General features: G+C 45.2%; 1 protein-coding gene across 1 annotated transcript in view; it reads left to right on the top strand.

The window, feature by feature from the left end:
• OVCH1 (ovochymase 1) overlaps window positions 1-19,840 on the top strand; it is a 49,101-nt gene extending 29,261 nt beyond the window's left edge. Inside the window, 8 exon segments of the mRNA XM_089526603.1 lie at window positions 1,092-1,134; window positions 1,985-2,173; window positions 3,161-3,300; window positions 6,628-6,762; window positions 7,854-7,889; window positions 9,078-9,302; window positions 19,618-19,796; window positions 19,799-19,840. Of these exon segments, the coding sequence (XP_089382729.1) occupies window positions 1,092-1,134; window positions 1,985-2,173; window positions 3,161-3,300; window positions 6,628-6,762; window positions 7,854-7,889; window positions 9,078-9,302; window positions 19,618-19,796; window positions 19,799-19,840 (989 nt within the window).
• The last annotated feature ends 3,982 nt before the right edge of the window (window positions 19,841-23,822 follow it).

The following is a 23,822-nucleotide window of genomic DNA, read 5'->3' as shown; positions in this document are numbered from 1 at the left end:
TATTATTATTATTATTATTATTATTTATATCCTGCCTCTCTACAAAATGCAATCGGGGCGGCTTACAAGGTTAAAATATACAGTCTGAAGCCTCAACCCACCCCTTCTGAGTAAATGGGTTTAAGGAAGCACAAACAGTAAGATTTTTAAAAATGATTTCATTTGTGATTTTATTACCACAATAAGAATTACAAACAGATAAGGCTATGAGTTTAAGCACACATATCCTGGCATGGGGTTGGCCTTTCATTACTTGGTGGATATAGCTTTTAAGATGAATTTGTGTAAAAAAAAATTGTATAATTTGTGTGGGTATTGATATGGCTTCAAGATTACTATAAGAAATGAAACAAACTAATATTGAAGCTATTGATTATAAAATTATAAAAACAAACAAAAAGAAAAAATATATTCAAAAAGACCTTGATAAACTAGAAAAATGGGCTGAAATCAGTTAAATGACATTCAACTGAGATAAATACAAAATTCTAAATTTAGGCCACAAAAACCAAATGTACATGTATAGGATGGGGGATACTTAGCTCACCAGTGAGAAAGACCTTGAGATTGTTGATCATAAATTGAACATGAATCAGCAGTGTCATACTGCAACAAAGAAGGCAAATGCTATCTTAACCTGCATTAATAGAAGCATGGTTTGCAATCAAGGGAGGTAATAATCCCCCTATATTTTGCACTGGTCACAACTCATCTGGAGTACTGCGTTCAGCTGTGATCATCATATTTTATGAAAGATACAGACAAATTGGAGTGTGTTCACAGAATGAAAGTTGAGGATGATAAAACATATGGAAAACACACCATATGAGAGGTTAAAGTAGCTGGGCTTGTTCAGCTTGGTAAAGAGAAGACTGAGGGACTGATCACACTCTTTAAATACCTCAAGGGCTGAGACAAAGAGAAGGGAGCTGGCTTGTTCTCTGCTGTCTTAGAGGGTAGAACTAGATCTAATGGGTTTAGGTTATAGGAAGGTAGGTATTGATAGAACATCAGAAGGAAGTTCTTGACAGTGAGAGAGGTCTGGTAATGGAACCAGTTGCTTAGAGCAGTGGTGTGATCCTCTTCTCTAGATGTCTTTAGAAAGAGGCTGGGTGACTATCTGCTGGAAATGCTGTAGGTCTGCGTTTTTCAACCTGTGGGTCGCGACCCCTTTGGGGGTTCATTGACCCTTTCACAGGGGTCGCCTAAGACCATCAGAAAAAAAAACATATTTCCAATGGTCTTAGGAACCAAGGCATCACTCCTCTATGATTTGGGGTCACCATAACATGAGGAACTGTATTAAAGGATTGCGACATTAAGAAGGTTGAGAACCACTGCTTGGTTCTCTTGGCAAGCATTGTTCAGAGGAGGTTTTCCATTGCCTTCCTCTGAAGCTGAGAGCATGTGATTTGCCCAAGGTCACTCAGTGGATTTCATGGCTGAGCTGGTCTCCAGAGTTGTAGTCCAACACTCAAACCACTACTCCACACTGGCTCTCATGTTATGACTTTAAGAAACCTAACAACAAATATGCAGTATAGCTGATGTATAGATGTAGTATAAGTGTCTCTAAGCTAGTCTTATAAAATTTGCTGATAAACCCACAGTTTTATATTGCACTTCAGCTAATTGATGCATGACATCCTGCTTCACATAGTTTGTGGGCGACAGAGCCAATTTTCAATCCCATCTATACAATCGTTTTTTACCATTGGGCTAGACAAGTTCTCATAGGTTGCTATAGAAGTGTTTTAAGTTGTCTACAGAAATGGATTTTAATTTGGTTTCATGGAATAAAACAACGAGCCTTTTCATACAAATTCCATCATTATATTTCAAGGGGGCACTCTTAACAATGGGATTGTTTTCTTTCTGTTGAGATCTTCTGAGATCTTCAAGTATAGGGTTGGATAGAAATATTTAAACCAATAAATACATAAAAAGTTGTCAGCTGGTGACACAAGGATTGTCCAAACAGTAGGAATGGCATCAGAATGGGAGATATCTATTGGTTAATACCTTTCTCTCTACTAGGTCCCAAAATGGGTAATGGTATGAATTATACTGATGTGAACCAGCAGCTTACGCACTGCGAAGATGTCGTCCTGACAGCTAAGGAAGGGATAATCCATTCTCCAGGTTTTCCTGACAACTATCCACACTCGACCAGGTGAGGCCATGGTTTTCTTTTTGGCTCTATGCAGAATCCAGAATCTAGTTGTCTTGTTGATTGTAGGCCCATCTTGTATGTCACAGCCTTCTCCATCCAGTCCCCCTCCAGGAATTTGTATGAAAAGGCTCATTGTTTTATTTTATTTAAGCTTTCAGATTTTAATTGGTAGTGGCAGAATGATCTTTTAATGGGGTATGCTGTCTTCTTATGTCTACTGTGCTTTGAATGTGTTTTTAACACTTGTAATTGATTTTACAGGTTTTTTTAATGGATTATGTATACTGTTAGCTATATTTTGTTTTATATTATAAGCCACCTTAGGTCCCATATCAGGAGAAAGGCAGGATATAAATTAAATAAACAAAACCAATAAATAAAATTGTGTGAATCAAAGCATCACCTCTGAAATATGGTTTTCATTGCCTTTCTGTCCTAATAAATATCACCGTGATTTAGGTGTTCTCTATATCTGTTCCCTTTCAAATCAACTTGTCTTTCACAGTTTGTCTTCTCACATCCTCATTATTAAAATGTTGAACATGATTCCTTTTTTTCTTTGTGTCTCTGAGACATCTGAGACATAGCAAACTCAGCTTAATTTAAAACAAAAACCTTTCCTAATGTGACACTTGCTCTGTATGGACCAGAACACCCATCAGCCATAACCAACATGGCTAATGGTCAGGAATGATGGGCACTGTGGTCAGAAACATATGAAAGTCATAGTCCAAGATCCCAGAATACCCCCACCTCCCAAGAAGACCTGATCCTGGGTATATGAGCTATTTAGTAAGCTAAGGTTAAACTATGTTTTTGTGTTTAAGTTAATGGGAAACTGCATTTTATACTAATAGGCATGCAAAGGGAGGAGTGTCTTAATAGATTTTAGGATTATTTTTGATTTGGTCAACCATGGTTTATTAAGATTAATTTATTCAGTGTGAACTAGCTATAATTTGAATTATTTTGTTGTTGCTACCATAGTTGTCACTGGAGGATTGTCGCTCTATTAAATGCCATTGTTCAATTGGATTTCCTGGACTTTGTGATTGAAAAAGCTCATTCTAAATGTCATGGTGGGCTTACAATTTATGAAGGATTTGGATCTGCAAAAGAAGTTCTTGGTGAGATGTTTCATCATAACAGGGAAAGTACAATTCAGTTACCATTCCTAATTTTGAAGAACTGTTTTTTTACTCACTTGAAAAGTTGCAAAAAATAAGTTAAGAGGACTTTCTTTGCTTGAGGCAAAGGTTTCACACTGAAATAAGATGGTTAGGATTGGACCTTCAAGACATTCTGCCTGTTAGAAGCTATTTTTTTCTTGGTTAAAAATATCTGTCACGAGAACAGTGTACAGATAGATGTTTCTCTTCCAAGGCAGGTTGTTTTTGACACCTTAAGATATCTTGCATATCTCTCTAAGACCATTACCAGGGTAAAAGTGGGATATAAATAAAATAAAGAATGTAATAAATAAATATAATTCCATAAACATTGGATTACACCCACTCTGCGGTCCATAGGAAGCTGTCTTATTCTGTTGGTCCATCTTCGCTCACCATTGTACATGGGCAGCAGCTCTCCAGGACTTTTGACAGTGATCTTTCCAACCCTTAGCTGGAGATGCTGGGATTTGACCCTTTCTGTATGCAAAATGTATGTTCTGCTAGAGAACTCCAACAGTCCACTCCTTAATCTCTGAAGACGGAAGTGATGGTACAAACATGTTGATGGGAGAATGTGTGTCCCCTAGATGTTCTTGGACTTCAACTTCCAATATTCTTTACCACTAGTTATGCTGACAAGAGCTAACGGGAGTTGCAGTCCCAACAGTATCTGAAGGTTTGCAAGTTGCCCACTTTGGCTGTCTGCTGGGTTTTGGGGCCAGTATCCAAATAGCTACTTCAGGTGTGCTCTCAGGAGTTTATCAGACAAGGGGAATTGGAAGTATAATCCGGTGGCAATCTGAATGCAATCATGGGATTAACATTATTGCGTGATAGACCACCACACGCAAATTCGGGCAATGGGAAGTCAGTTCGAACGCAATCATGTGGTTTTGCGTTACTGCGTGATAGACTGCCACATGCAAATTCGGGCAATGGCATGCTATTTTTGGGCAATGGGGAGCCAGTCTGAACGCAATGCGCGTTCACATAATTGTGCTAAACTAGCGACTTTAAGTGAATGTGTTCTGGCCCCACTTTCTTTTCATTCAAATTTAAGAGAAATACCTCCTGTTTGATAAACTCCCTCAGATCTTCAGAATGATCAATGGGAGTTGCTTCTTAACCAAGAGGAGATCTCTCCCACCTGTTTCCCTAACTGAGGGCTGAACAATTGTGATAATGACTAAGATTGTAGGCCAAAAGTATGGAAAGGGCCACAGGAACTTTAGCTTACTTTAGCTTGGAGGGCCTTCATTAAGAACATGCTTATTCTGCTTATTCTGCCAGGCATTTGACTTTTCCACCCCTTGGACTATTTTTCCCACTATATACTGTGATTAAGTTTTGTGATGTAATTTATGTTTATTGCATTTCATATACATTCTAGTTTATTGCCATTCAGCTTGGGAAATACCAGCACCGAAAGTCAAGAGTATAAATACATAATTTTTTATCCAGCCCAAACCTGACAGTGCTTGTCAGAAAAATGCTGAAGTAGTAGCTTTTGTAGAACTCCTTTTATTTGTATGGTTAAGGCAAGGTCTGTCCTCTAAAATAAAAACCACATGGAGTAGTGATCACTGAAAGAAGGTGCAACCACAGTTTGTTATGGCTAGTCCCTGGAATACTGCTTTGCACACACACTTACGCTACATTTACACTGCTGGATGAATGCAGTTTGACACTGCTTTGATTAGCATGGCTCCATCCTACAGAATCCTGGGATTTGTAGTTTGCATAGATATTTAGCTTTCACTGGAGAGTGTCACATGGGGGACAGTATGTCCTTGTCTCATCCCTGTCCCATCCTTCCCACATGATCACACGGAGATTTTCAGACAACATCATCATTATCCCATTCTTATCACATTATTGCGATATGATTTTCAGACAACATTGTGCTTATCCCGTCCTCCTTCTGTCCCTGAAGTGGCATGGCTCCATCAGTTAGAATTAATGGAAATTCATGTTAATACAATGATGGGTTCCACTGGTGGGAGAAGAATGTGATAAACACAGATGCAATAAGGACAGGGTAAGGACGGGAGTGGTGATCCCTCCTCCCCTGTGTGATAATCTCATGACAGAGATCCCAGGATCCCATAAGCTACCTGTACAGTCCGTCCTCGCCTTACGCGGGGGATCCGTTCTGGATCCCGCCGCGTAAGGTGAATTCCGCCTATGCTCGAGCCCCATTGGAAACAATGGGGCTCGTGCACGGTGGCGCGGCGGTGCGGGAGCGCGCGGGGCGCAACGGGCGCGCACACCCATTCAATTGAATGGGACGCGCTGCCCCTTCTGCCCTGTGCGTGCCCCGCGGCTTGAGCGCGTATGCTCAAGGCTGCGTATGGCGCGGGCGCGCAGTACAGTATTACTCCAAGGGGGCATGTATGTGATGTCTGCATGCAAATATCAAGGGGTTCACAAGAGTAAAAAGCTTGAGAATACTGCTGTACCTACTTATCTAGCAGTATAGGTAAGTCCTATTGAACTCGGTTTGCTTTACTTCAAAGTCTACTTGAACTTAATTTGATTTATGTCTGAGTGGTATGTCTATGGTTACACCATTGGAAAGGCCAACCCTGCCATTAGGCAGAGTGATGCAATCTCCTCAAGCAGCAGATTTGGAGTGTCATAAAAATACAACAGATTGGGATTTACTCATGTATTAATTTTGTATCTGTACCACCAGGGAAGTGGGGAGAAATCTTGTGGGTCTTTCTGCCTCAGGTGCCAAAATAACTGATTTTTGTGGGAAGGGGTATCAGACATCTTGGGCTGGCACTGATTGATAGGAGTTTATCACACTCGGGCTGATTTTGACATTAAAGAGAGATTAAAGCGCATTTAAAGCATCCTGCAAATGAAGCGTAAATGGTAATTGCGCAAATGATGATCACGCACAATTGCTCAAATAAAGTGATATCGGAAATGCATTGTCTCTTAAATTCCGAAAGTAAAAAAATGTGCATTAATGCTTCTTTGTGACCACTTTAATGGTGTGTTTTGTGCGACGTTGTGTGAAATCGTGATGCGTAATTATGCAATTTCCCTAGGATATCCATGGGATAAACTCCCAATCTCCTTTGTGTGATAAACTTCATAGACTGCACTCCTCTGTCATCTGTGTATATGAATGAATGATAATGGCTCCTGTGCTATTTAAAAAAAACCAGTTTTTTAAAATAAAAAATTCAGTATGCTATTCAAATATTCCATGAAAAGCTTGAATCCACATACTGCTATCTGTCTCTTTGTCTCTCTATGTCTACCTGACAGGTAACTTCTGCAGTGAGTCCCCACCTTATCCTTTAAAGTCACGCGGTCCTGTGGTGACCCTGATCTTTTCTTCTGGTGCGAATACAAATATGAAAGGGTTTGTTCTTGCCTATAGAACCCATGAAATACATCTCAGTAAGTATAAAAGGCTTCTGCAAGAGGTTTGTGGGTTTGAATAGGTGAAGAAAGACATGATTGTGAGGCTCCTTTTATATATACTCTGGGGTGTGAGAATTGAGTGTTTTGGGGGTGTAAGAACTGAGTGTTTCAGCCCAGAGAGTACCTATCTCCCTCTCTTATAATGCTAGACCACATTCCTTACATTTGAGTGGTGCGGGGATTCAAGACTCACAGAAGGAAGACCTTTTATAAGGAATTTGCTAGCATAAGAAGTGGTGAGCAACCTATCTTGAGGATTAGACTCATAGGGGACAAGGCTACCAATGGCTGCTGGTCATGATGGTTGTGTATTACCTCCAGTATCAGAGGTAGACCCTCTGAGTACTTATTGCTAGGAATCCCAGACAGGAGGATGCTGTGTTGTGCTTATTCTGCCTTATTGCAATCCCAGAAATATTTGGCTGGCCATTTTGGGGTGGAAATGCTGGACTATATAGTCTCTTAGTTTGGCCGCATGTTCTTAGAGAAATTCTAGAGTTACTAAGCATCGTTGTTCAGTTTATTCATTCCTAGTGCTCCTTGTTTACATTGACACTAGGTAAAGAGTCCAACTCAGCATATTGGGCAATATGTAATCCTGTTCTGTCCTACAGAAACTGTGGACATTCTTACAGTTATGTCAACTTTATGTTTTTTCAGGCATAGCTACAATAGGGCAAGAATATGCCAAAGATTTCATGAAAAAAGTGAGGGGTATTTTTGTGTAATTCAATTACTACAGATATTGTGCCATTCTGAGACTGTTCTAGGATTTCAGTTGTGTCCATATTTATATCGAGAATTATACAAATGGGCATTGTTTTACATTATGTCATATCCTTGGTGGTGGATTTAAAAATGGAAAGTCCTCTGTTTTTATAAAGATATAAAGGTACTGATATGCAGATAATGATTTATTAAAGTTGTGGTTTCTTGTGTATTGCTCACTGGACTGGAGGAACAGAACTTTTTTCAATCTTACTGTTCATTTTGGGCATAGATGTTATCGGCTGGACCACCAAAATTCTCATTAATGAAGCTAACATACCTTTTTTTTCTTTTATAAGGCCCTGCACAAGGTAAAATAAGGCATGCTGGCAAAGGTATGAATAACTGTGTGCCTGTATATAAAATGCAAATGTGTAGAGATGAGGAAGGGACAATCAAATTGCAGTCCTGTACATACTTCCCTGGGAATGAGGCCCATTGAATTCATTGGGCCTGAGTAGATATGCATGGGATTGTATTGGATGCCTATCAGCATGCAAATAATTTTCTAGGCATTCTGATAGAGCAATCTTGTGCAGGTTTACTCAGCAGCAAGTCTTGTCAAGGATTGTATAGAACTGCAGATTTTGGTTTATTGGCATGATTCTCTGCTGTGTTTCTCATGAAACATCTCTTTAACCTTTATCATATAGCTAGAAGTAACTGCTTCTTAATTAGCAGACCTGTCTATCCAGATCCAATAATTTTTTATGGAAGAGCATGTGTGGTCATCAGGCTTCTTCGCTTTCTCAAATTGTTATGCTGGGCAGGGGAAGGCTTAAACAGCATGTTACATTAAATACATACTGTGCAGTTGAAGACTTTTTTGTTCTATTCTAAGCATGTGTGGCCCGAATGCAGATCAAGTTCAGCCAGTTCGGGACAGTTAAACATTCCCTATTCTGGCTTTTAATTCAAAATTAACCCTCTAAACAGGGTTGGCACCAAGAATGTTATAAATAAACATGAATTCAGAGAGGTTTCCAACTTTGAACCTATCATGTTTTTTGGGGGGGGGGTGTGTGTGGCAATATTTGATGGGGGGTGCCTTTGTCTTTGCCTGGGGCTAAGAGAGTGTGATTTGCCTAAATTCACCCAGTGGTTTTCCACGTCTGAGTGAGGATTCAAACTCTGGTCTTCAGCATCATAGTCCAGCACTCAAACCAGTAAACCACAGTAGCTCTTGGTTGTTATATATCCTACTGGAAACATCACATAAGAGCAGGCTTCCTTTAGCTTTGTGACAAACCTAGCCAGGTTCAAGATTGTATTAGATATGACCACACAGTTGTATATATCTTTCTCTAGACTTTTTTTAATTTATTTTTTAAATAAAAGACACTCTTAAGAGACTGGAAATTTGGATATTCTGCCCCAGGTATCAGAATATCCCACAAGTGTTTCTTCCCCTGCTGGGCAAGAAAAATACCACCATGTTAAGTGAATAAGTCCTGCCTTTTCATGCTACCAATACGAATCACTCATCTGTGACAGTGTTGTTTGTCTCCTCCCTCTTCTTTAAGGATGTCCAGTTTTGGATCTGATCCCATTAGGAGTTGCTGAGATCATGTCTCCAAACTACCCAAATACTTATCCAGATTCAGTGATCTGCACTTGGACAGTCTATTCTGCTTCGGGAAACAAGTTGAAAAGCATAATCAGAGATCTTGCAATGGAAGACTCCAAAGATTGCATTTGGGATTCCCTGAATGTTTATGATGGGCCAGATCAAAATTCAGAATTGCTTGGTATGTTGGCCTTTATAGTCCATTTCCCCCCATTAGGCATAGTAAGGGATATTGCTATTCTTAATCCTCTGCTTGGCTATTCTCATTAGAAATGATTTTAAAAGAAGCAGATATTTTATCAAATGAATGCCTCTTAATTATTTATTCAGTACTGAGCCAATCCAGTATAATATACTTTGCTTTACAACAAAGACGTCTCCCAATCATATATTGTGTTGTTGTCAGGTGATTTATGGAGACCTATTCTAGGTGTTTTGTTTTGGTTTTTTTTTTGGGGGGGGGGTTATTTAGAGGAGGTTTACCATGTGACTTGCCCAAAATTGCTCAGTGAATTTCCAAATCCTGTCTCCTAGAATACTAGTCCAGCACTCTAACAACTAAACTACCATGGCTCCAACGCAATCACTTTGTCCTGGAGTTTTCTTGGCAACATTGATTCCAAGAAGGCTTGTGATTGTCTTCCTCTAAGTCTGGGAGAATGTAACTTGCCCAAGGTTACCTAGTGGGTTTTCATGGCTGATTGTGGACTTGAACCCTGCTCCCCCAGAATTTTAATCTAACACTCAAACCATTGCACCCCACTGGCTGTCAACAATATATTACTACTGGGAAACTTCACCCACAATCCCTCCTAGTCACTATACCTGCTAATCAAAAAATCCTGCCGCTTCAGCACTGTGAATCCTGGCTCTACTTTTTCCTAGTTACAATCCACATCTCCTCTCTCTCTCTCTGTGTGTCTGTGTGTGTATTCATGTGCTTTACCTAAACAACAAAAGGGCAACATTGATGCACAAGAACATACACAATGTTGTACTCAGTAGCTATGGTTTATAGCACATCTCCTTTGTATGCAAACAATGAAAGGGCAACATTGATGAGCAAGAACTGTTGTATACCAGTAGCTATGGTATACAACAGAAAGCTACAAAAAACCTGAGAAAGCCATGATTCTGAGATTCTGGGCTGCCCACGGAGTATTCTAGCCCTGAATTCCCCTTGAATCCCCCCTTTACCTGTTGTGGTTTTTGTTGAACAATGGGTGGCTGCCTTTCCACCTGGTTCCTGTGAGCCAGTCAGTGTCACAATTATGGACGCAAATTACTCTGAGGTCATAATGAGGTGCCCAACTGCCCACTTTGCCCAGATACTGCAGGAAGGCAGCTGCCCATCATCACCATGTTTTGTTCCAGGTATTCTGGAAAATCCAAAGCAAAAGGTAAGTCTTTTTAATGCAGCACAAGGGGTGGAAACTCCAAATCGTATCCAGCATTATGAAAACAGCCCAGGCCTGATTTGGGGTTTCGGATCTGCGCAATATAAACAGCATGCACTAAACCTGGGTTGAATTCGGGGTTTATAAGCAGTACAGATAATCCTCTAATACCTGGGGAGGGCAGTTGATAACAGAGTCTTTTGAAAATCTCTCATTCATTGGGTTGTAACAGGAAGCTGATATGATAGCACATTACAACAGTTCAGGCTTTATTTGCTCTGTGACCCATTCATTTGTATTTTTGGTATTTATAGATCCAGAGCCTATGGTGTCATGATTTTTTACTTCTGAAAGGCTGAATATTCTGCCTGTGGAGTTACCGCATTTAATTAATTACCTTTCTTCCTGCTTTGGGATCCAGGGCAGCTCACAATATAAGTTAAACCCAAATAAAGTTTTTAAAAAGGATAATAAAAAAGTGAAAAAGCAATTAAATAAACAATATCAATCAGGTTCTTCTTTCCCAGCAGAGAGGGTGCCTGGCCTCCTGAATACTGGGTTATGTACCTCCCATTTGCTCCTGTAGGCAGGGACAAAAGAAGACCGGCCCCTATATAGGGAGGAACTCACCCTCCAGGGCCTCAGTCTTATCCTGCCTACGCTCCTAGCAGGTCACGAATTCTCCTTCCAGCGAAGTTCGTCATTCCCGCCGAAGCGCTACAGTTTGGATTGCCTTTTCTGCTCCCTCTCCCCCTGCCTATCCCCCTCTTGGTGGTGGGCTATGGCGGATGACCCTAGCGGCACGGGTGAAGGGACCCCCCCAACTCAGGGCCTTCCTGCCCAGGGGTTGCCGGTTCCCCAGGAAGAACCAGGGTCAGAGGTTGAGCCAGGGGTCCAGCCGGTGGAGGGACCTTCCCTCCGAGGCGCTGAATCTAACCCCCCCCTCCGCCCGGGCCGCTCAGGTCCCCAAGGCGTTGAGGATGCCTCCACCCCGTCCAACCGAGGCCAGGTAAGCCCCCTCAGCGAGCTAAGGGACTTGGTGAGTGCCATGTTCGCCCGCGAGGCGGCGAGCCTTCTAGGGGTGGGGGAGTTCCCCTTAGGGAGCCTGCTTGGGGGCCTCTCCGTCCCCGCGCCCCAGTTAGGGGCTAGCGGGGCCTCTGCAGCCCCCCCCTCCGTCGAGCCCCTGCCGGCCAGGGGCCAAGGCGGAGCCTCCGCTGCTGCGGAGAGCACCCGCGCACGCGGGGACCCGGGAGTGGGTTCCCCCTCCTGCGTCCCCAGCAGCCTTTCCCCCACAGACCTTGGGGGCCTCCAGGCCCTGGCGTCGGCGCTTGGAGCGGCCTGGACGCCCCAGCCGCAGCCAGCGTCCTCTTCCAGCGCCCCCCGAGCCGCGGCTCCGGCTGGCTCCGCTGTTTTGGAGCCCGCCCTCGCGACCCCCTCGGCCCGCTGTGAGGGCGAAGCCATGCCCGCGGAGGGCGGGCGCCATCTTGGGGCGAGCCTCGGGGGCCGCCATCTTGGGTGCCCGGAAGCCAGCCTCCAACCCGGTCACGTGGGCGTTAGCCGCCATCTTGGCGAGGGCCTAGGGCGCCGCCATCTTGGGGAGGACCGTGGGCGCCGCCATCTTGGGGTGGACCAGGGGCGCCGCCATCTTGGGAGTCCCGAGAGGGTCCCCACTCCTGCTGCCGCGCGACCTGGGACTAGCCGCGGTTGCGCGGATCCCTTCCCTACCTTGCTAGACCAGGCAGAGCTAGAGCTGGGTAAGCGGCCTAGGGAAGAGGACGAGGTTTCCCTCTCCGATTCCGAGGCTGACTCCAGGCTCCTTCGCCCCCCCGAGAGGCGCGGTCAGCCGCGGCTTCACAGCCAGCGGACGGACCTGGCTTCCTCAGACCTAGAAGATGACCCTGACCCAGAGATCAGGGCTGACCTCGAAGAGGGGGAGCTTTCGGGAGAGGAGGATGCTGAGGGCCCGGATCCTCCAGCTGTTTCCGCCCGTCTTTTTAAGGCAGAGGATTTTTCCAGACTCCTAAAAAAGACTCTAAAGACCCTCGCCATTCCCCCCTCGGTCGAGAACAGGGCCCCCCGTGAGTCTGAGTTACCCAGGGTGGGAGAGGGCCTCTTCCCGGTCCCTGCCCCTCCTATGGCCGAGATCCCTTGCCCTGCAAACCTCATGGACGTCATTAGGGCTGAATGGGACAGGCCTGCGGCCTCGGGGCCCCTTCCTGGCATACTAAAGAAGCTTTACAGCTTTCCACCATCGGTGATGGAGAGACTCCAGGTCCCGGTGGTGGATGCCCCCGTGTCCGCCTTGGTTTCTTCCGCCGTTTTTTCTAGAGAGGGCGAGGACACCCTGAAGGTGCCTGAGGATAAAAAAGCTGAGGTTGCTCTCAAGAAGGCACACGAGGCTATGTCAGTGGCTATCAGGGCGGCGGCTGCTGCCTCCATTATAGCTAGGGCCTCTCTCCAGTGGACAAGGGAGCTCCTCCAGGAGGTTCCCCTTCAACAGACCCACCTCAGGCAGGGCCTAAATAAGATAGCTTTGGCTGCGGCCTACACATCCGATGGGACGTTGGACGCGGTCCAATACTGCGCCAGGGCCCAGGCGGCGGCGGTCTCCGTTCGCCGCCAGCTCTGGCTTAAAAACTGGAACGTAGATGCAAAATCCAAAAACAATCTGGCCTTCACTCCCTTCCTTGGGACTAAATTGTTTGGTGAGTCTCTCGACCAGGTTCTGGTCGAGGATAAGGATAAGAAGAAGTCCCTGCCAGGTGGCCGCAAGTCGGAGGCTAGGCCCAGGACTAGATCCAGGAGGCAGTCCTTTCGTTGTTCCAGACCCTTCTCCTCCCCCTCCTCCCCCTCCTTCCAGTCCAGAGACGCTAGACCCTTCGGACAGCGATGGGGCGACTCTAAGTCCCAGCCCAGGCAGGCCCGCCAGTCTTTCCAACAGAGGGGCCAGCCCGGAGGTGGAAGAGGCTCAAAGAAACACCAGCAGCAATGACGGGGCGCCCCCAGTGGGGGGCAGGCTGAGACACTTTGTCAAGGTTTGGGAGCAATCCACGGGAGATCAGTGGGTCCTCAACACCCTAAGATCGGGATATCTCATAGAATTTCGCCGCCCGCCCAGCGAGAAATTCATCCCCTCTCCGAAGACAAACGATCCAGCCAAACACCGCCTCCTGCTGGACGCCATCAGGGATCTCCTTCGCCTTCAGGCCATCGAGGAGGTTCCAGTCTCTCAGTGGCACAAAGGCTGTTACTCCACTTTCTTTTTGGTACCGAAGAAAAACGGGACTTGGAGAACTATCTTGAACCTGAGACGGGTCAATTCGTTCATATCCTACAAGAGGTCCCTCAAATCCATCCTAGAGGCACTCCAGCCTGGAGACTTTCTTTCCTCCTTAGACTTGCGGGATGCCTACTTTCATATTCCCATCCATCCCGACCACAGGCGCTACCTGAGGTTCGCTTACGACGGCCGTCACTTCCAATACAGGGCATTGCCATTCGGCCTATCATCGGCCCCGAGGGTGTTCACCAAGATCTTGGTGGCTCTGGTGTCTCACTGGAGATCACGCAAAGTCCACGTCTATCCATATCTGGACGACCTCCTGATCCGGTCCCCATCGCTGCTCCAGGGTCGGGCGGATGTCCGACAGGTCCTTCGCTCCTTAGAACAACACGGCTTCCTGGTCAACATGACAAAGAGCTCCACAGAACCCTCTCGACAGATTCTCCACCTAGGGGCTCATCTCGACACACAGAAGGGCCTGATTTCCCTCACACCGGACAGAGTCCAGGCCATCTCCTCGGCAGTCTCCCAGGTCCTGAGGCAGCCCAGAGCCAGCATCAATCTTCTGGCTCGCCTACAGGGCCTCATGATAGCGTCAAGGGACTGCATCCCGTGGGCCAGGTTCCACTCCAGACCCCTCCAGTGGTTCCTCCTACCGTTTCAGGAAGCTATAGCGTCAAGATCCCCCATCAGGGCGCTGGTGACACCTCTGGTCCTCGACTCCCTGCGGTGGTGGACCTCACCGGCGATCCTCAAGGGCCGGCCGATCTGGTACCCAGAGAGGGTTCAGATCACGACCGACGCAAGTCTGAGGGGATGGGGGGCTCACTGCGGTCCACAGATGGTGCAGGGGAGATGGTCGCCGGAGGAACAGACCATGCCCATCAATCGGCTGGAGCTGAGAGCTGTCAGGCTGGCCCTCCTGGCTTTTCGACAGTCAGTTCTCGGGAAACCAGTCCTCGTAAGGACGGACAATGTCACCGCCAAAGCTCATCTCAACCGCGAGGGCGGAACGAGATCAGAAGATCTGATGAGCGAATCCCGCCTTCTGTTTCAGTGGGCCGAGTCCAACCTCATGTCCATCGAGGCAGAACATCTTCGAGGAGAGCTCAACACAATCGCGGACTGGTTAAGCAGAACAGACGTCGACCAGGGCGAGTGGTCTCTCCACCCGGAGGTGTTTCGTCAGATAGCCCTTCGGTTAGGCCAACCAGAGATAGACATGTTCGCCTCTCCCGTGAACACAAAGCTACCCAGGTTTGTGTCCCGGTTCCTGACAGAGGGGGCTGAGTCAGTCGACGCCCTCAATCTCCGGTGGCCCTCAACGCTGGTCTATGCCTTCCCACCACTTCCTCTGCTGACCAGGCTAGTGGCCAAGATCCGGAGGGACAACTCGGATGTCATCCTGGTGGCCCCGGCTTGGCCCAGACGGCCGTGGTTCTCCGAGATCCTGGACATGTCATCGGCCTCCATGGCTTTGCCTCACCGCCGAGATCTCCTGAGCCAGGGCCAGATTCTTCACCCCGACCCAGGTTGGTTGAACCTTCACGCCTGGAGGCTGAACGCGACATGCTCCGGCGGTGCGGCTATTCCGCCGAGGTCATAGACTCCATCCTTTCATCCAGACGTCCATCCACCAACCGCATCTACGAGACCACCTTTAGGTCCTTCAAAAGGTGGTGCAAACTTAAGAAGATCAGCTTCCTCGATTTCTCAGTTTCAGACTTGCTTCAATTTCTCCACGACGGCATCAAAAAGGGTCTCAGGCCCAACACGGTCAGGAGACAGGTGGCGGCCATCACTTCGGTGTTGTCTCACGAGAAGGCGTCGGCCATGTCGACTCACCCCCATGTTAGGAGGCTACTAAAGGGCGTCTCTAATAAAGCTCCACCCACTAGACACCGCTTCCCCACCTGGGACCTTCACACGGTCCTCAAGGCTCTGACAGTGGGACCCTTTGAGCCTATTCGGGAGTCATCCCTGAAACACCTCACCCTTAAGGTGGTTTTTCTCATCGCCATCACCTCGGCGAGGCGGGTGTCTGAGCTCGGAGCGCTGTCGGTCCGCAGGGACCTGTGCATGTTTAGACCGGACTCTGTGTGCCTCCGGACTGACCCTACGTTCTTGCCGAAGGTTAACTCGGCTTTTCACACCTCACAAGACATTCTGTTGCCCTCCTTTTGCCCCAACCCTCAGAGAGAATTGGAGAAGATCTGGCACACCCTGGATGTCCGCAGGGCGCTTAAGGTTTACATCAAGAGGACGGCGCCCTTTAGGTCTTCGGAATCCTTGTTTGTGTCGTTCCGCCAGGGGTCCCGGGGTCGCAAGGTGTCGGTCTCCACTCTAAGCAGATGGATCAAGGCGTGCATCACTGAGGCCTATAAGACATTAGACCTCACCCCCCCTGAAGGGCTGGTGGCCCACTCCACAAGAAGTGCGGCTACCTCGGCGGCTCTGTTCACCAATGCCTCCTTGGCTGAGATTTGCCGGGCCGCGACATGGAAGTCTCCCTCGTCTTTTATCAGACACTACAAGTTAGATGTGTTTCAGTCCGCCGAGGCGGCTTTCGGTAGGAGGGTCCTCCAGCAGGTAGTGGCTGAGGCCGCAGGTTCCTCTTAGGCACCTCCCTCCCGTCTTGAGAGGGCTTTGGTAAATCCCAGTATTCAGGAGGCCAGGCACCCTCTCTGCTGGGAAAAGGAACGTTGGGTACTTACCGTAAGACGTTTGTTTCCAGCATGAGAGGGTCCTGGCATCCTGCCCCTCCCTGGGTGCCACCCTGCGGCTCAGCTCGACCTGTTGAGGGACCCCCCTCGTGTTTCTGTTCACTGGTTTTTTGTTGGTTATCTCTTTGTTTTTTATGCCATACATTTTTAGTCTCTTGAGAAGACTAGGTTATTCTCTTGTGTTATCTGATTTTACCAATTAAAGGTTAGTTCAGTGTGCTACTATTCGCTTGGCTTGTTATTGACTGAGGCCCTGGAGGGTGAGTTCCTCCCTATATAGGGGCCGGTCTTCTTTTGTCCCTGCCTACAGGAGCAAATGGGAGGTACATAACCCAGTATTCAGGATGCCAGGACCCTCTCATGCTGGAAACGAACGTCTTACGGTAAGTACCCAACGTTCCTTTTCTATTTATCCCCTCCCCACAAGTTTAAAAAGATAATCTCCAGGAAAACTTTGAGCACTATACAGACTTTTCGATCTGAATATCAGTTTAAGATAAAAAGGAGAATTACGGAAGACCCCTATGGCTCATTTCAGGGAGTATAAACACATTTTTTTTGTTATAGATAAAGCAATTTCACACAAATACAGTTAAAATGATTGTGTCTCAGTGTTGCTCCATAGGGAGCCAGAAGGGATATTTCAACTGGATGTGGAGTGCAGAGTGAGATTATAGTTGTTACCCTTGAGGAGGAACTTGCATGGAAGAGCTCTTTCAGAAAAGTAAGTGTAATTTAATAGGTTGGATAGTGATTTGATGCTTGAAGATGGAAGCTGCCCAAACATATAAAACTGTCATCTGGGGAAGACAAGAATTACCAGCTAGCAATTTATTCAGTTAAAAGAAGTGCTGTTTCCCGGGAAGCTAGTCCCAGAAATCAGGCGTTTTCATTTGAAACGGAGAAGAATACCTGTTTATTTTGGGAAGGGGTAAACATTCTGGAACGAAGGAACAACTTCATTATGTGTGTTGTAATTTCAGCAGCAGAATACTCAATTTTCTAGCAGTAAAATTGATGATGACATAGTTGCTGTAAATTGATACGAGATGCATGCAGGTAACACCGTTATAACAGGATTCCCATTGTCTCCCCAAGTTCAAAGAATATACAGTAAGTGTCTAAAGCAGGGGTAGGCAACCTTTTTGAGCCGGGGGATGGGTTGCTATCCCTCAGACAACTGGGGGGCTGAAGCCGGGGGGAGAGCTTCCACCCTCCGGGGGCGGGGCCGCATGCCGGGGGTGGAGCTTCCACCCTCCGGGGGTGAAGCTTTTGGCCGAAGGGAAGGGCTTGGGCACCTGTCCCAGGCCCTTCCCTTCGGCTCTTCCCTTTGGCCGAAAGGGCTCCAAGGGGCCCTTTCGGCCGAAGGGGAGGGCTTGGGCATCCATCCCAGGCCCTTCCCTTCGGCTCTTCCCTTCGGCCAAAAGGGTTCCAAGGGGCCCTTTCGGCCGAAGGGGAAGGAGGCCAAAGGGAAGGGCTTGGGCACCTGTCCCAGGCCCTTCCCTTCGGCTCTTCCCTTTGGGCGAAAGGGCTCCAAGGGGCCCTTTCGGCCAAAGGGAAGGGCTTGAGCAGGCCGCCTCCTGGGCTCCCCCAGGGCCCTTGCGGCCCCAGGCCTCTCTCTCTGGAGGGAGGCCTGTGGCCGCATGGGCCAAGGAGGAGCCCACAGAAGCGGCCTGCCGCCTACGCAGGCTCCCCCAGGGCCCTTGCAGCCCCAGGCCTCTCTCTCCGCATTAGGGCCTCTCTCTCCGCATTAGGCATCCCTAAATGGTGGCGGCCTTGGCAGCGGTGGCAGGACCAGGCTGGGGCCGGTCCTGCCGCCTTGCCAGGCCGGATCCGGCCCAGGGGCCAGGGGTTGCCGACCCCTGGTCTAAAGTAAATGTTTTTGGGAGGGGGTGGCTTGGGCTTAATAACAGAGTTCCAGAAAATACTGTTAACCTGGGTGTCTGTTGTGCATTATACATTGAGTGCTATCTAGTGCAAACATGCGCATAATGCAGTGTGCGGGGCATTTGCAGGCCCCCAGGGCTGTTTTTGTGGCCCCAGGAGTAAAAAACACCCAGTATCTGCAGTTTTTGGTCAAAAATTAATTTTGCTCCAGCATGCTCTCTAGGGTGCAGAATTCACTCTTGCGGTTGTAGAGGACATTTCCAATATTTTTGCAGCTCCCTTAGGAGTCAAAAACAATTTTTGCAAAATTTTCTAAAATAATGTTTTGACCCCCAAATGCTTCAAATGTCCACTAGGGGTCGTGGGGTACATTTTCAACACATTTTGGGGTTCCCCTGGACCCCAACTAAGGATGAGGAAGTGCTTTTTGAAACTCAAAACATGGTGAAAATGCTCCCATGCCAGCTAGAGATGTTTGGAAGCAAAACAATCTTTTTGATTTTTACTTTTTATTTTTTTTGGTGGGGGAACAGGTGTGGCCTAGCCTTCCCCAGTTGCCCATCCCATGTCCAGTGTATTTATTATTAAGCACTCTTGGTAAAATTATGTTCAGGATACTTACAAACATGAGTGTTATATTGCTACATGGAGCACATTGTTGTGTAGCATTTTTATTGTTGTGTGCCTTCAAATTGTTTCAAACTTATGGCGATCCTAAGAAGATCCTGTCATGGGGTTTTCTTGGAAAGATTTGTTAAGAGGGTGTTTGCCATTGCCTTCCTCTGAGGCTGAAAGAGTGTGGCACCCAGTAGATTTCCATGGCTGTGGGAGGATTTGAAGCCTGCCCACTCAGCGTCCTAGTCCAACGCTTAGACCACTGCACCATGTTGTCTGTCTTTGTAGTTCCTGTTTCTCCCTATGTAAACGTGTACGAATTCTATATTTCTTTTTAAAATCATATATATGATATTGTTTGGGGCAATAAAAGTATAATTATTATTAATAATAATTATAGATATAAAATATTTGCAAGTTTATGCACTTTAAGTACACTATTAAAAGCTTGAGCATTTGGTTTAGATTTCTGGTTCATGATAATCCAGTAATGGTGGCAAAGGCCATAGGATGTGACCAGTATTAGATCCCTCTCCAGGTAGAAACAATTTGCCACCTCTGTCTACAGTGCTTATCTCTTGTGGGTTATAGGTAGATTCTGTGGCCGAAAGGAAGATTTCAGACTGTTTTCAAGCGGAAGCTACTTGACAGTGTGTTTCAAAACAGATGGCTCCGTTGGGGCCCAGGGATTCAAGATCTTCTTTGAAGAGATGAATCAGGGACCAGCACAATGAAGCAAGGATGGACTAGGACTCCAAAATCAATGTAATTTGAAGTTAAAGGTTCTCTTTCTTCTGTAGACACTCAATCTTGATTTATTTAGTTGTTGAATTTATACCTCACTTTTCTCCTGCCAAGACAGCTTGGAATAAATTAGAAATTAGCCAAAATATTATGTTGTAAAGGTTAAAGCACAATTAAACAATAGTTGCATTAAAATCACATAGTTAAAATACAGTCGGACCTCCATGTTGTCATCATCTTTTATTTAATGTTATTAATGTACATGGTACTTCACATAATAGAACAATAAAAGAGAGACATCCCTACCAAAGATTAAGGTCTTCTTTTAAAAAGAAAAGAAAGAAAGAAAGAATATGAGATGGAAGGAGTAAAATGTTTCTGTGGTAAACAAACAGAGCTATAAAATATGTAAAATGAGCACAACACTTTTGGCTTCCACCTTTTTTCATTTGCTAATGACAAAATTAGGTTGCATTCAAGGTGGCAATTTAGAACACTGTCTTCAACATTCTTCAGTGGATGATGGTGCTGTCAGCCCTCCATATCTATGGATTCTTAATTTGCAAGATTCAACCATCCTTGGTTTAAAAATATTGCAAAGAAATCCTAAAAGCAAACCTAGATTCTGCTTATGTATGTATGTATGGGGGACACCATTTTACTGCACCATTGTGAGTGGACTAGGCCGCAGCCACTGTGGTAGTGGTTATGTGCAGCAAGTCCTCCTGAACCTCCCCTCTGACCATAAAAGGCAATAGAGTGGTGGCAGACTCTGATAGGTGGACTGGAGTGTGTTGTCGACTGCTGATTGGACAGCAAGGAACTGTGTTGAGACCAAATTGTATAAATTAAGTTAAACTGGTCTGTTTCTGCAGTGTGTATAGGACCTTTCTTTCTCTCCAGCCATAAAACCTTTTCTGCAGTGTAATATTCTTGACAGATTGCAAAGCAAACTCCTTCACTGTATCCCTCAGACTTCTCTGAAAAGGTGGCATGTGTATTGCACAATACAGTGGAAGTCAATTGGAATTTTTTTGATGTTTGCCCCCAAAAGGGAAGGTATTAGAAAAGCTTAAATACTCCACTTTTGATGTCTCAGTAGTTGTCATTAGAGATATGTAGGGCCAAGGGGGGGGAAACAGAAACTTTTTTTTTGGGGGGGGGAACTCTCCCCCCTATTTTTTCCTGAAGCCTTTTCTTTTTGTTTTTCTTAAAAAAATTGGAAATATTGAAAAAAAGGAAGAAAACTGATTATGGAATATTTTATTTTAGCATGATGAATAAATTCTTTAAGACTAGGTGTTCATATATTCTCCAAGTCATTTCTGAAAGCTATGTACATTGTCAGATTATTCTAATTTTTGTGCACTGAATGTTTTTCATATATGTTGGCATAATTTGGTTAACACTGGAATTTATTCTGCTTCTGTGGTGTGAAGCAATTCAATTGGGACACTGTTCCTGTTGATTTATTCTAATTTCTCTGAGTGCCACTTGCGCCTCACTTTATTAAATTTGGGGTTCATCTTCATATGGTTATTCCATGTGTGATTCTTTTTTTTTTTTTTGGTCACTTTTATAAAGTTCTTCGGTGTATTGATTCCATCAATTATAGCTAAATACAACTAAGAAATCAATACATTAAAGTAATGAACGTGTACCATCTCAACAAGCAAAACATTCTTTAGACCTTTTTATAAATAAAGTTTTATTCGTCTTTCAAATAGAGGCTTGCTTGGCACTTGAGTAATTTAACCATGCTACTAGGTATTATATGAAAGTAAATATTTTAAAAATATTTTTGTTGTATTTAATGGACGTATATGCATTCATTAGCATGCCTAAATCCAAAATCTTATACGACGTACATATTTTAAATCTTATACTAATTTATACAATCTAAATCTTATAAAATCTAAATATTCTAAGTCTTTAATACTAATTCTATCCTAATTTCTTTAGACTTCCATCCCCCATTATTCATAAATTCTAAGTGCCTTTCTTTTATCTTTATTATTATTATTATTATTATTATTATTATTATTAATAAAGTTTATTTCTATCCCACTTTTCCAATTTGATCAAAGCGGCGTACAAAATGTATAATACATAATAATCAGTACAATCAATAAAACAATATATAAAAACAGCATATAAAAAACTCAGCCAGCTGAGTGGGGGAATCCAGAAACATGTCACAGTCGATACCAAGATAGAGGGGAAAATAACCAAAGTCACATGTCATGGGGGGAAAGCTTGGGAAAAGAAGAAGGTTTTGAGATTCTTCTTAAAAAGGTCTAAAGACGTGGTGGAGCGGAGCTCATCAGGGAGATTGTTCCATATTCTTGGGGCTGAGATGGAAAAGGCCCGTTGCAAGGTCCTCACATACTGCACAGTTGGGACCTCCAGCAAATTTCCCCCTGCTGACCTGAGTGTGCGGGGTGGATTATATGGGGAGAGGCAGTCCTCTAAGTAATCCAATCGAGAGGTTACCAGAGCATGTACTACAGTTTCAAGGTCCCCACGGTCCAGGCAGGGTCGCAGCTGGCGTATCAGCCGAAGCTGATAACAAGCGCCTCTGACCGCCGCATCCACCTGAGATGTCAGTTGGAGCGACGAGTCCAGGAGCACTCCCAGACTGCGAATAGAGTCCCTTCAGGGGGAGCGTGACCCCATTTAGGACAGGTGGAAAAATTCCACATCCGGACCCGGGGAGCCTATCACCAGTACTTCCGTTTTCTCTGGATTCAGACTGAGTCTGTTTTTCCTCATCCAGGCCATTACCGACTCCAAGCAGGCATTTAGAGGAGAGATGCCATCCCTAGTTACTGCATCAGTCGGGGACACAGAGAAGCATATTTGGGTGTCATCAGCGTACTGATAACACCACGCCCCGTGTCTCCGGATGATCTCTCCCAGCGGTTTCATGTAAATGTTAAATAGCATGGGGGACAGAATAGCTCCTTGAGGGACACCAGATGTAAGCGCCCTCTTATCGGAGCAAACGTCCCCCAGCTGCACCATCTGGAATCTACCCGAGAGGTAGGAACAGAACCACTGGAGCACAGTGCCCCCGATACCTAACTCCCTCAGGCATTCCAGAAGGATACCATGGTCGATGGTATCGAAAGCCGCTGAGATGTCCAAAAGCACTAACAGGGACATGCTTCCCCTGTCCATGCCCAGACGGAGATCATCGACTAAGGCGACCATGGCAGTCTCAACTCCATAGCCCACCCGGAAGTCGGTTTGAAATGGGTTTAGAAAATCCGTTTCATCCAAGAGCCCCTGGAGCTGGAAGGCAACCGCTCTCTCGATCACCTTCCCCAAGAAAGGCAGCAGCGACACAGGCCGGTAGTTGTTATGAATCAGGAGGTCTAAGGAGGGTTTTTTCAGCAGAGGTTTCACAACTGCTAATTTCAATTTAGATGGAAACTGTCCCTCTCTTACTTACTTAAGCTTTCTTACTTGACTATTAGATAGTTATCTTACCTTAATTTAACTTTGATTTGTGTCTTTACAGCTGGGTTAATTAATTACTAATTTCTATATATTAATTCTTTCTTTATTAATATTTCTCATATATATTGTAATGAAATAATAATATTCCTCTGTAATATTTTTTCTAAACTATTCTGAATATATCTTATCTTTATGTCTATATTTTAATTACCCCCATTGCTCCTTTATGTTTGTAATTACAGCTGACTACTCTATATCACAGTTTTCTAAAGATTTATTTCTTAATTTTTGTGTCAATTTATTCATTTCAATCATGTCCAATAAATTAATTTTCCAGTCCTCAATCTCTTGTATCTCTGGCTTTTTCCAATTTTTTGCATATAAAATTCTTGCAGTAGTTAGCATATAAAACTTCTTTTCTAATTCTCTATTTATCATACCCAACAAAAAGACCTTCCAACTTAATTTTTAATATGTCTTTGATTATTTTATTTATATTCTTACAATATATTTCTTGGCTAAATCACAGCTCCACCAGCAGTGTATGCATGTCCCTCTTCCATTACCAAATTTTCAGCAGTTATGGTTCT

Source organism: Sceloporus occidentalis, unplaced genomic scaffold, assembly GCF_023333645.1.
Source record: "Sceloporus occidentalis isolate IW3139 unplaced genomic scaffold, rSceOcc1.0.p SCAF_5, whole genome shotgun sequence".
NCBI classification, from domain to species: Eukaryota; Metazoa; Chordata; class Lepidosauria; order Squamata; family Phrynosomatidae; genus Sceloporus; species Sceloporus occidentalis.
The sequence above is the reverse complement of the archived record's forward strand: the minus strand, read 5'-3'. Positions and strand labels throughout refer to the sequence as shown.